At 45.5% G+C, this 12,620-nt stretch overlaps 1 protein-coding gene across 1 annotated transcript in view; it reads right to left on the bottom strand.

Moving 5' to 3' along the window:
• The window catches only part of NOC2L (NOC2 like nucleolar associated transcriptional repressor), an 85,662-nt gene that overhangs the window by 54,638 nt on the left and 18,404 nt on the right, over positions 1-12,620 (bottom strand). The window contains exons 9-11 of the mRNA XM_084821699.1: positions 11,714-11,827; positions 7,563-7,751; positions 4,129-4,268 (exon numbers count right to left, since the gene is read on the bottom strand). Of these exons, the coding sequence (XP_084677825.1) occupies positions 4,129-4,268; positions 7,563-7,751; positions 11,714-11,827 (443 nt within the window). The remainder of the gene's footprint in view (positions 1-4,128; positions 4,269-7,562; positions 7,752-11,713; positions 11,828-12,620) is intronic.

Here is a 12,620-nt window from a genome sequence, read left to right as displayed (position 1 = left end):
TGGGGAAAGAGGCTGGGGGCAGAGCTACTGGGTGAACCCCTGAGGGCCAGATTGGGACCCTGGGCCTAAGGTTCTGCACCCCTGCTTTACATCTCACGTGTATCGCCTGTCCCTTCGATGATGGGGAAAAGTGGATACAAGTCAAGAATTTGAGCAAATGGCTTAGTGGTGGTACAAAGATACCACAGAATTGGAGTGGGCTTTGGAGGCCATTTAGTCCAGCCCCCGTTCGATGGAGGAAATTTGGAGCTAGAGCATCCCCAAGAATAACTTCTGCTTGAAGAGCTCCAAGTGACGGACAGCCTACTAGTCAATGGAGGCTGCTGGCTCTGATGTCAGTGGGACAGTGCATCTGCTCCGGGTGTCAGTCAGAACTCTAAAGGACCCATCCTTTAGAGTCCCAGAGCATCATCTGAAGGCACACGAGGGAGCCACCTTGCTGAAGCTAAGCAGGTTTGGGTCCAGTCAGTGCTTGGAGGGAAGACCACTTGGGAGCCACATGGAGCCACCTTGAGTTCCACAATGGAAGAAAGGTGGGATATAAATGTAATACATAAATAAATCCACTGCTGCAAGTCGCTCTCACCACCCTCCTAATACTCCTTCCAAATCTACCCTCCTGTAACTTACGCCCAACAGATACACTGCAGTTGTTCATGGGTGAGGGACAGGCTCTCTGTCCATGCTCAGAGTCACTATGAGGCAACACTGCTGGGGGTGAGGTTAAGTAGTGGCATAACCAAAGATGGAAGGCCGGCTGTGCTAAATGCAGAGATGAATCCTCACGTTTAGACTTCTAACTAGGGATGGTCTATTTCCAACACATTTACCTGTGTTCATGTGCAAGTCCACTCTTGCAATAGTCTGCATTTTTTTTAAATCCACAAGAAAATGTGCACTGAAGTAGTATTTTCAAGCACATCTTCACACAGTATGCTTTTTAAATGCATTCTGATGCTTATTCTAAACCGAGAACTGCCGGAAGTGGAAAAGACAGTGGATAATTAAACTCCAATCCACATATTAGACCAAGAGGCATGGATCAAGTCTGTTCATATCGGAACTCACAGAGATCGAATCCCACAAGCATCCCAACTTTTTAACTGTGCTTTTAATCATAGTTCTCACTGCCCTTTTAAGTAATGGTTGCGTTAGCCTGCAAATCTTATACACACTTACATGTAAGTATCACTGAACTCTGAGCGAACATGCATAGGACTGCACTGTTTTGTTTTTAGACTGTTGGCTGTCTTGGATGTTTAAGGAAAGATAGACATTTAAAGAAAGGTATTATGTTTTAAATACATAAGAGAGGGAGGGAGGGAGATTCCTACCAACAGTGCTGCATCTTTTTTATCTTCATATTAAAGATAGCAGTTCAATTTTTTTTAAAAAATGTTTGCACAGATGTTATTGGTATGCACAGTTTATTCTGGGTGCAGGATATAGATGGTACAGGCAGGGATACAAACACACTCCATTTTCGGTCCTGTGAAAACAGCTCCTGCACACATAACCAAGAGCCGTCGCGTGTATCACAGCCGCTAACAACATGCTGCTCCCTGCTTCTGTTCTCATGGAGACCTGCTAAGCTCACCTTTCTGGGAGGCCTCGAAGGCGGCCGATTTATTTGCCTAGACAGGTGGAAAACTGTCTTAGCTCGTCCACAGGACAATTAAAAGCCCCGCTTAAGTGACGGAAAGGCATCTCTGGGGGAAGAGGAGAGACTGAAGGCATGGGGCGGGGGAAGAGAGGCAGGCGCTGGAAATCGTTTAAACCTCCTTATCTTCATCCGCACTCAGGGGAGCCTGGGTGGTATCTGGAAAAAAAACCCTACAATCTGGACACGGCACTAACAGGATTTCAGGAGATTGCTGGGGCCTTAGAAAATTTACCGCATGCCCACTAGCCACCAACGGCTCCAAAGCATGGAATCAGCCATTGTACATGCGTGCATGTGTGTATGTTTTAAATAACAAGAATTCCAGAAGTCTTTGTACGGAAACTGTTTTGCCCAGATACGTGACGCATCAGCCATTCTAACGGGCTATTTTCCAGGGTTCATCACCTGTCCTGTGCACTTGCTACTTGTACTGGCTACTGATGTCTCAGCTTTTATGGTACAGTGTATAAAATAATGCCCATGTTCAGGCTAATAAGGGTTGGGGGAGTGCCACCAGCCATCACAAGCAGTAAAAAAAAGAGGGGAGGTATGTGGCCATTGCAATGAAACAGGATGGGTTCAGACAACATGATAACGTGGGTTGTTGTTGAACTATGGGTTGTTGTTGAAACGTGGATTATCGTGTTGTCTGAACCCAGCTGTAACAAGCCATGGTTTATTAACCATGAACAACCTCCAGTTCACACCCCGACAACAAACCATGGGTTCTCCTTATGAGTTGTTCGTGGTTAACTAACAATGGCTTGTTAGCGTGGCTGGGTTCAGGCAACTCAATATCCTACATTTCAACAATTGCCCATGGTTTAACGACAACCCACGCTCAACCCTTAAGAGTGGGTTATCGTGTTGTCTGAACCCAGGCAATGTGATGCACCCATCTACTGAAAGCAGGGATAGAAGGAATCAGAGTCGAAAGAAAACAGAAGATCACTTAGTCCATCCTCAAATCCTTTTCCCATACACATACAAACGTTTCCAGGAATAATAAAATCCTATAAATTTGGACTGCCACTCAGTTAACAGAAATCAGATTCAATTAATTGAATGAGTTCGAATCTATTAATTCAGGAGTGAGCAACACACAGCCCACGGGCTATGAGGCCCCGGAAGCCACTCGTGGGGCCCGCCGTGTATGCCCTGCCCCTCAAGCGTGCCTTGCCACCCCATTTCCCCCCTGCACTGAGCAGAAGTGTCTGTCTTAAGATGTGGAGAAGTAGTTAAGTAATAGATAAACAAATCTATAATCAATCCATCAATGTTTCAATAAAAACAACAGAGCAAGTCCCAGTTGAGGTCAGAGCAAGACCCAGTTAATTGGACTGAATGATCTCAGTTGCATTCCTGTGGGAACTTTTACTATATGTTTGAGAACACTGTTTAAGCCAGCTTCTGATTAGCTAATAGAGTTTTCCTTGGAGTTGTCAGGGGCTTGAGTATAAAAGGATGGGTGTGGTAGCCACCCTTTTGCCTTCGTCTTTTGTCCTGCTTTAGGCTTGTGACTTTGAGCATCACCTTTTGGGGCCCTGTCCTATTGAAGGCTTGTGCCTAGGTACGTAGGGACAGGCATAGGTAACTTTTGTTCTTTTTTGCCTGAAGTATTGTTTCCAAATGTCACTCTGGTTCTCATACACCCTATTACTCCTGTGAGAGCTGGACTATAAGGAAGGCTGAGCGCCGAAGAATTGATGCTTTCGAACTGTGGTGCTGGAGAAGACTCTTATGAGTCCCCTGGACTGCAAGGAGGTCAAATCAGTCCATCCTAAAGGAAATCAACCCTGAGTGCTCATTGGAAGGACAGAGACTGAAGCTGAAGCTCAAATATTTTGGCCACCTAACGCGAAGAGAAAAGCCTCTGGAAAAGACCCTGATGCTGGGAAAGACTGAAGGCAAAAGGAGAAGGGGACGGCAGAGGATGAGATGGCTAGATAGCATCACCGATGCAATGAATATGAACTTGAGCACGCTCCGGGAGAGAGCGCAGGACAGGAAGGCCTGGCGTGCTATGGTCCATGGGGTCACGAAGAGTCGGACACGACTGAACGACTGAACAACAACAAATAAACTTAACACCTACCTCAAGAGTTGTGTGTGCTCCCTTCCAAGTAAGCCTTGGTATTAAATCCAGAGCCTTCTGCTTGGTTAATTGCTACTTTTTAATGTTTTAGGCTTGGGAATTGGGTGTAGGAGACTGAACCCCTACTCTCTAGGCCTCAAGATTGTCCTGCAAGGTCTGAGAGACCTTGGAAATAAGGGATGCTGGCACCATACTTATGAGTGGGAGCTAGTGCAACCTCCTTCCTCCCTTCACACTGACTATCACCCTTTCCTCCCATTCATCCATCCCTTTTCCTAAGTAAATATCTTGAGAGTGAATGTTCAGAAGGCAAACAAGCAAAAAGCAAAACGCCACACAGAGACAAACACAAGAACTCCCAGGTACTTACTTAATGCAGCCAATGATTACTTGAGTCAAAGGGTAAATCAACGGCTCCATGACATCATTAGGAAAGATGGTGCTCAGGACCCGACACCAAAAGTACAGGCAATGGACGTACTGCCAGTTGTACACAGACTGGTAGTTCTCCTACACGGAAGGAGAGGCAGGGGGAAGCAAATGTGAAAAATGTATCAAAACAGCCCCAAGATTCCTTAATGGATTTAATTTAGTTATTTGCAACATTTCTACAACACTCCACATCTAAGCAGATTAATTGTAAAACTGCTACTTGTAATCACACAAAGTAATTAAATTCATGTCATTTTTTTAGACTGTAAACTCCACGAAGCAGGAACCTGTGTTCTTGTACTCATTAAAGCATCATGCGGTCGGATGGCACTAGAAACCTTATTATCATTATTATCACTGTCGGCGTCATCATCTCCATTACTGTAAGCCCAAGGGTAGCAATTGTCTTGAGTTTTATTACATATGCTGCTCTCTTAGACCTTTTTAAAGATATAAAGCAACGTGATTATGTATATAAATATAAATCAATATAATTATCATTACCCATTATTGCCCCATATCTGTTGTATATATATCCTGCTTTCTGACTATCAGGTGCTTACAACACTAATGCTGGAATCCTATATGCACTCCCTTGGGAGTAAGTCTCACTGAACTATATGGGGCTGACTTCTGAGTCAACCTGTATAACACCCTTCAAACAACCTCATGCCCTATGTGTTGGACTTCAACTGGCTGAGGATGATGGAAGCTGTAGTCCAAAACTTCTGGAGGGCAGCAGCAGGTTGGGGAAGGCAGCACTGTAAAAATACTGTTTTAATTTCTTCGTTTTCCTCCTCCTCCATTCCAAATAACTTGGGGCTTACAACGAAGCACGATTCTGCCATCCCACTGGAGTGTCTTCCAACCCATTACCATTTTTGTAACCAATCAAAAAAGCACCACATTATTTCTTTAGTATTTTTGCATTTCCTAAATAAACTAAAAAAATCCAAAACATTACAGAAAAGAGAAAAAAACACCGAGCAAAATATCTGTTTTACAGCCACTTGGGGGTGCTGCTTCTTTCCTTAATAAAGCTTTTTTTTTTTTTAGTTTATCAAGAGTTGGAAGAAACCCATAATGTCTTCATACACACCATACCCATATTGGCAAAGAGATGTTTTGTCCCAACACCCAAGCTGGCTGGGGGATGCTGGGAATTGTAGGACTTTTTTCTGTCTAAAAGTGTATAGGATTCTGCCTTAATTTTTATTTATTTATTGCATTTATATCCCGCCTTTTTTCCTCCTTATGGAACCCAAGGCGGTGTACATAATCCTCCTCCTTTCCAGTTTATCCTCACAACAACCCTGTGAGGTGGGTTGGGCTGCGACTTTGGGGCTGCGACTGGCCCAAAGTCACCCAGTGAGCTTCCATGGCCAAGTGGGGACTAGAACCCAGATCTCCCGGCTCCCAGTCCAACACTCTTAACCACTACACCTAAAGGGTTTTTTAACTGGCCGGTGCTGTTTATTTCTTCTATTACTATGTGTGTGTTTTAAATTGTGTTTTTAATCTAATTGTTTTTAGATACTGTTCTAATGAAGATTTCACTTTTAGTCTGGATGTTATGGTTAACCGCCTTGAGTACCACTTTTTGGCAGAAAGGCAACATATAAATTAAGTAAATGAACATATTTATTTTGCCTCCCCCACTTTCATCTACTTACCATTTCATCATAAAAGTAACATATTTATTATCAGGATGGGTGGATGTGTGTCAGCTGGGGCCGATCAAATCTAATCTGCAGCTCCCTCACTCTGAACAGCCCTCTCCTCCGGTGCAACTAACTGGATTTGGGTTCTGTCTGGATCACGGCTGAGGGTCTGAGAAGCCAAGGCGATCTAATTAAGGCCCTAGACTTTGGTGATCTCTCCTCAAGCTTATCTGAAATGTCTGAGCATCTTTGCTGCAGAGTGGCGTCTTAACCTAGTAACCAATCCCGGAAAGTGACAGGGGTGTAACCAGACTGCTAATCTGCATCAGTTTTGTTTTCTTTAAACACAAATAAAGGAAGGGATTAGCAATTTGTCAGGGATTAGTCCACGTCAGACTGGATGAGACCCAATCTGTAGACTGTGTGTGTTGGGGTGGGGAGAAAGAGAATGAATTACTTGCCCTCCATCTCTCTTCTTCTCCAAAAAATCCAGAATGATAACAGGGAATGGGCAGACCAGACTGCAACTAATAAAAACGGGGGCAGACAACAGGTTGACAGAAAGGAGACAGGAGAAAAAAAACCAGCAGACTGTCTAATCTTCTTTGCTAATTTTGGTAATACGATGAAATGCAGATTTCATAGCTACAGAAGAGAGGCCAGAGAAGAAGAATGCTGATAAAGGCAGGCTGTCGTAGCAGCAACACAGACCCAGAGACAGACAGACAGACAAACAGGTGGCACACCAGCAAAAGCACCGGGACTTGGTCTCCCTCTTGCTCAACCACATCCTGAGGAAAACACGATTCTCATTCGCATAAATGCGCCTTCAATTCATTCTACACCCCAGAGAAGAGCAGTCATAAGCCACCCCTGCTTTTTAAGAATGTTATAACAGCCCTGCGTGACCAAACCAAAGGTCCATCTAGTCCAGGGTGGGCAACTGCAGGAGGTCCGGGAGCCATTTTTGCCCCCCTGGACACTCCTGCCCCTCAGGTCGCACTTGGAAGTAAATGAATAAATAAATGACAGCCAGTGTAGCGTAGCGGTTGGAGTGCTGGACTGGGACACGGGAGACCTGGGTTCAAGTCCCCACTCAGCCATGAAGCTCACGGGATGACTCTGGGCCAGTCACTGACTCTCAGCCTAACCTACCCACAAGGTTGTTGCGAGGGTAAAATGGAGAGGAGTATTATGATGTAAGCTGCCTTGGATTCCTTCCAAGAGGAAAAAGGTGGGATATAAATGTACTCATAAAAATAATTAAAATGAATGAAATTTTAAATAAATAAAAAATGTTTTAAAAATTGAGAGAAATTCAGCAGCAAACCACCCCACAGCATTCAGCGGCTTCAATTTAACTTGTTTGAAAGCTAAATATGACCCTTTAGTGCTCTGTAGCAGCTACAGAGCACCATTTTGTCTGATGTTGATTTTTTAAAATTAAAATTCAGGGCACAGTGTGGATTTGGGGGGCACGCATGCAGTTTGTGAACCACACGTTGCCCACCTCTGATCTAGTCCTTCATTCCGCTCCCAAAAGCAGACAGCCTGACATCTCCGGGAAACCCACAAGCAATGAATTAAAGTAGCAACACCTTCCTGTTGTTTCCTCCACAGCAAATAAAATATAGAGGTTCCATTGACCTACTGTGGGTAATAGGAACCTTTGGGTAGAGACCCCGCCTGTGTATCCCTTTCATAAACTCACCTTCTTCTTCATGGTCATGGCACTGCGCAAGTGAATAGCCAGCTGGCGGATGTAGATGAAAGCATGCTGGTAGGAGATGCACGGGTCAAGGGCGTACATCTCCGTCAGAGTCCGCTGCATAAAGTTGATCATGGGAAGGGCGTTGGGGGAAGTGAATCTGGAGTTCTTCACGTAGGAAATATACATTTGCTGAAGAGAGAGAAAAAACAGAAGCAACTGCGTTTATTTGATGCCCTGGGCTTCAACAAGTAGGCTGGGACTCATACCTGCCACCATTAGACAGACAGAGACTGGGTTCACACGACACGCTAACCCACAGTGGCTGAATGTGGGCTGTTGAACCGTGGGTTGTTTGGTGAACCATGGGTAAGTGTGTTGTCTGAACCCAGGGCATTTTCCACAGGGTGGCTTGTTAACCATGCAATGTGGTTTACTGTTCTCAATCAAGCCACCTTGAGAACCCACTGTTTGTTGTTGGGTTTTCCAGGGTGGTTAATAAGCCACCCAATGAAAAATAAGGGTGGGTTAGCATGTTGTGTGAACAACCCCAGAGAAATATAAGCTAGGGAGATCTTCAAAGGAGGCCCTTGAGCAAGAACCCCAACAGTCTGAGGTAGAGCGACTTGCCATAAGAGCCTTCTTGGTGTTGGCTTGCTCCCCAACTCCGGAACTCCCTGCCACAGGAGGATTGCTTGTCATCCTCCTTCCTGGTTTTCAGGAGATAGGTAAAGACTACATTATTCATGAGTTTTCTAGAGCATGGGAAGAAGGTAAATCCCCAAATGTTCTGGACTTGAAGTCCAAAACATCTGGAGATCTACTTTCTGCCCACCCCTGAACTAGAGGACTGTTGGTTTTGATTTTTTGCCATGTATATTTTACAGTGCAGCCATTTAACTGTACATTTAATTAGTCGTTTTGATTTCTATTTTGTATCGTAACTGCTCAGACAACTTCTCCGCTGTGCTGTATAAAACAGGATAAGAATTTTATTTTCAAATCAAAGCACTGCAATATTCTTCCATACATAAATATTTATTCAAACATCACATCAAACCCTGCTTTGCATTAATCCAAGCCGAGAACCCAAACCTTGGTTTGAGCTTCCAAGCATATGGTGGGCAAACCATGCTTTAAAACTGCTTGCCAGCTTTCAATGTACATTTGCTCAGCTATCCCATCTTTACTGGGCAGTAGCTCCTGGAGGCGGAGCGAGGTCTGTAACTCATTCGTCAACTCAGACATCACAACAAACTATAACCAACACAAATCTTGGTATGCAAACCCACTTCAAACCCTAGGACAGGGGTATTGCGCCTCAGTCCTGTGAGCCAAATACAGCCCACCGGGGGGGGGGGGGGAATCGGGGGGGCAAATCCAGCTCACCCAGGGGTTCCCCAGATGGCCAAAGCCCCTTCCCATGGTCTCACCCCCTTTCCCCAACACCAATCATTTGGTGGTTTCTCATTTTTTGCAGTTTTCCCCCTCATTCTAAACGGTCTCTCCTAAAGCTTACTTACTGGCAATAGGAGCTGCAAGTTAAAACATGCTGGTAATCTGGCCCTGCCCTTTTTGCCTTTGGTCCCACCCACCACTGGAATGCAGCCCGGGAGAGCTTCCCTGAAATTGAATTCGGCCCTCAGGGCGTGTATTGGATTTGGTTTCAGAAGAATGGCAGGCAAGCGCGAATTCACCCAGAGTCATACGCAGTATTTAACGCAGTGTTTAAAGGCACAAGTACACTAATTTGCTAGAGCAGATGGCAATTTTCATGATTTTAGAGTGGGTTCTCATAGCTGTATTCACATACAGTGAAGGCCACACTTTTTGCAACTAAGAGAAACCCTAACAGACAATGCACAGTAGTTGCTTTGCTCAGCTCTGCAAGGTTTGTACTTTCTGAACTGATAAGGACGCTCCTTTCTCTGTTCCAAGAGGAAAAGGCCTTAGCAAAGGGGGACGGGGAGGCAGGCTGTGCTTCCTGGCAGTTTCCTAACTTAGTGAGACTTGCTCTATAAAATCCTGAGCAATTGGCCTATTACCTGTTCTTGTCTGAGAGGGGGAAGGTGCACCACCTGCTCAGATAACCAGCCCTGTTGGATGGTGCCTGTCACTCCCCTGGGAACCAGGGTGACTGAAGTGAGAGTTAAGGACGTGTAAGCTTTCTTTGCTTTTATTCTATCTGCATCCATTTTCTATGAATAAACTGTCATTGTTTTATAGAAGTGGACAGGAGTCATACTGGTATCCTCGAATCTGTTTAGTGTGGGTCCTGGTCCAGCGTAAGACAGGGTGAAAGAGGTTTGACACCCCTGCCCAAGCAGTCTGGTTTGCCAGCTGCTCGGAACCCACAATTTGCCAATTAGGATATGATGCCAACACATGATCAAGCTTCCTTAAGCACGGTTTGGTGCAGTCTCGATATTAAGCCAATATCATTCCATTTCTTGGTCCTTCTCTTTTTTGCTCTTCCTAGCTCTAGCGTGGATCTGACTACTTTAATGGAGTGTCCCAGTATTTCAGCATTCTGGCTGCTGGAGAAAGGGTATAAGCGTTGTTTATTTTTGTCTAAAGTATATGTTGCTTAAAGATCCCCTTGTTGTTCCTGGAAATGTTCACACTGTAGGAACGTGTTGATTTAATGCTTACAAATTTTGTATTATGTTTATTAATGGGAACAGCAATCCTATGGCCCTTGGACAGCAATCCTATGGCCCTTGAATAGCATCGGGGGGGGGCATAGGATAGTTCAGTTTCCTGGATCCAAGGTCAGAGTCAGTGCTCCCACCCCAGACCCAGGAGTCTGAGCTCCCCATCCCCTCTCCCTCCCCTGCCCAGCCAGCACGAGAGCGCCACTCTGGCTGCCTCTCCGAGATCACAAAGGTAACCTCAGAGAGGAGGGAAAGGGGGAGGTTCTGTGGGAGGGGACTGGGGAGGCCGGCTTACAAAGAATCCTCCAGCCTCCCCAGCTTCCTTCCCTCCCACTCCACGGAGCACCAGCTAGATGGTCAGAAAAGCCCATCTAGCAAAAAGGCAGAGCAAGAGGAGTGTGGAGGTGAAGATCGCCTCCACACCCCTCCCACTCTCTATAAAAAAAAGGTAAAGGTAAAGGTGTCCCCAACCAGTCGTGTCCGACTCGAGGGTGTGGTGCTCATCTCCATTTCTAAGCCAAAGAGCCAGCGCTGTCCGAAGACGCTTCCATGGTCATGTGGCCGGCATGACTGAACACCGAGGTGCATGGAACGCTGCTACCTTTCCCGCCGAAGCGGCACCTATTTATCTACTTGCAATTTCTTGCTTTCGAACTGCTAGGTTGGCAGGAGCTGGGACTGAAGACGGGAGCTCACTCCGTCACGCGGCACTCAGGTCTCGAACTGCTGTCCTGCCGACCTTCCAGTCTGCAGTTCAGCTTCTTAACCACTAAGCCACTGCGCCCCCCCCTCTCTATAGGATGCCCATTAACCTCTGAGTTCAGAGGCTTATGGGCATCTCGATAGGACTGCACCCTGAACTGTTAAAATGGGCACAAACATGAAAATGACATTTTATTTATTTATTTATTATAAAATTTATACGCCACTCCACATCAAAAGATATCAGCATACAACAAATTCAATGCAAAATACAAATGAAATGAAACGAAAAATGAAGCTTCCTGCTAAGAAATCCTCAGTTCTTCAAAACAAAACTCAAGTCTTTGGAGCAAACCTAAATAAGTTAGGCAAAATAAGCAAAACATATAGCACAGCCCTAAATCTGTAGATTTCATTCCAATGGCAGATTCCGTTCTTTAAGCCTGACATAGAATTTGGATGTCTGTATATTTGGGGGATGAATGGAATGTATACAACCCCTGCTTTTGGCAATTTTATCCAGAACAAAAGGCAGGAATAACGAAGCAGATCCTGGGGAGGGCGTAGTTCAGTGCCGGAACACCTACTTTGCATGCCAATGGTCCCCAATTGAATCCTCGGCGTCTCCAGTTAAAAAGGCCTTGGGTAGCAGGGCCAAGAATGGTTCTTGCACAAGAGCTTGAAGGGCCACTGCCAATCACGGCGGACAATATAGGGCTACATGGACCAATGGCCCCTGCCCTCAAGATAGTATAAAGCAGCTGTACATACACAAAAGGCTTCCTGCCACCACCTTACCTTGAGGATCGGGTTTAAGTAGATGTCTTTTTTGTGCCGGCAGATTTTGTTGAGCACCAGGAAAGCGAGCACCCTCACCGTTTCCTCACCTGTGCTCCAGAGACGAGTGGCTTGCTAAAAAAGAAGAAAGGATAAGGAACGCAGACACAGGTGAGCAAACAGACAGGGGCCTACCCCACCCCACCCTGCCCCTTCCATCCAAATTCAAAACACAGGCCACCTTTATGTCACCTCAATAACTAATCTTCCGGCAATTGCACCAGCATCCAATTTGCTTCTGGGCCAAACTGGAGGCACTGGTGCTTACCATGAAACCAGGGGTGCAGAACCTCTTTCAGCCTGGGGACCAAATTCCATTTTGGAGAAGCTTTCAGGGGCCACATTCCAGTGGTGGGCGGGGCCACAGGCAAAAGGGGCGGGGCCAAAAAACCCCAGTACATTTTAGCTTAAAAGTTCTTATTGCCTGTAACTAAGGTTTAGAGGAGGCATTTCAACCTGTGTTAAAGCCAGGATTGGGACCTGTCAGTCTCCTCTAAATGTTTGCTGGGTTACCAGCTCCCTTCTGAGCTCATTAATGTCCAGCCCTAGCCACAAGTCTTCCCAGCTCAGTTCAGCTCTGCCACCCGGTGCAGGTCATGGACAGGAGGATGCCTCTTCTAATACCATCTAATGGACTTTCCTCATCTTCCTCTCCCACGTGCAGCAGAGAATGCTTCTTCTAAGATGAAGTCTACCACAGCATATGTGTGCGTCATTTACAGTCAAAGAAAAGTATGCTGGTTTCTTCAGCAGCAATTATTCCAATGCCCATTTATGCAAGTTAAATCCATCAAATCAAACTCATGTTAACTGATTAAGGTTTCTTTAATTGACCACCCTAATAAAGCAAGTGTTTAAACAAACAGAT

The sequence above is a fragment of the Heloderma suspectum genome, chromosome 15, assembly GCF_057233095.1.
Source record: "Heloderma suspectum isolate Gila_16-S chromosome 15, 16-S_ref, whole genome shotgun sequence".
NCBI classification, from domain to species: domain Eukaryota; kingdom Metazoa; phylum Chordata; class Lepidosauria; order Squamata; family Helodermatidae; genus Heloderma; species Heloderma suspectum.
The sequence above is the reverse complement of the archived record's forward strand: the minus strand, read 5'-3'. Positions and strand labels throughout refer to the sequence as shown.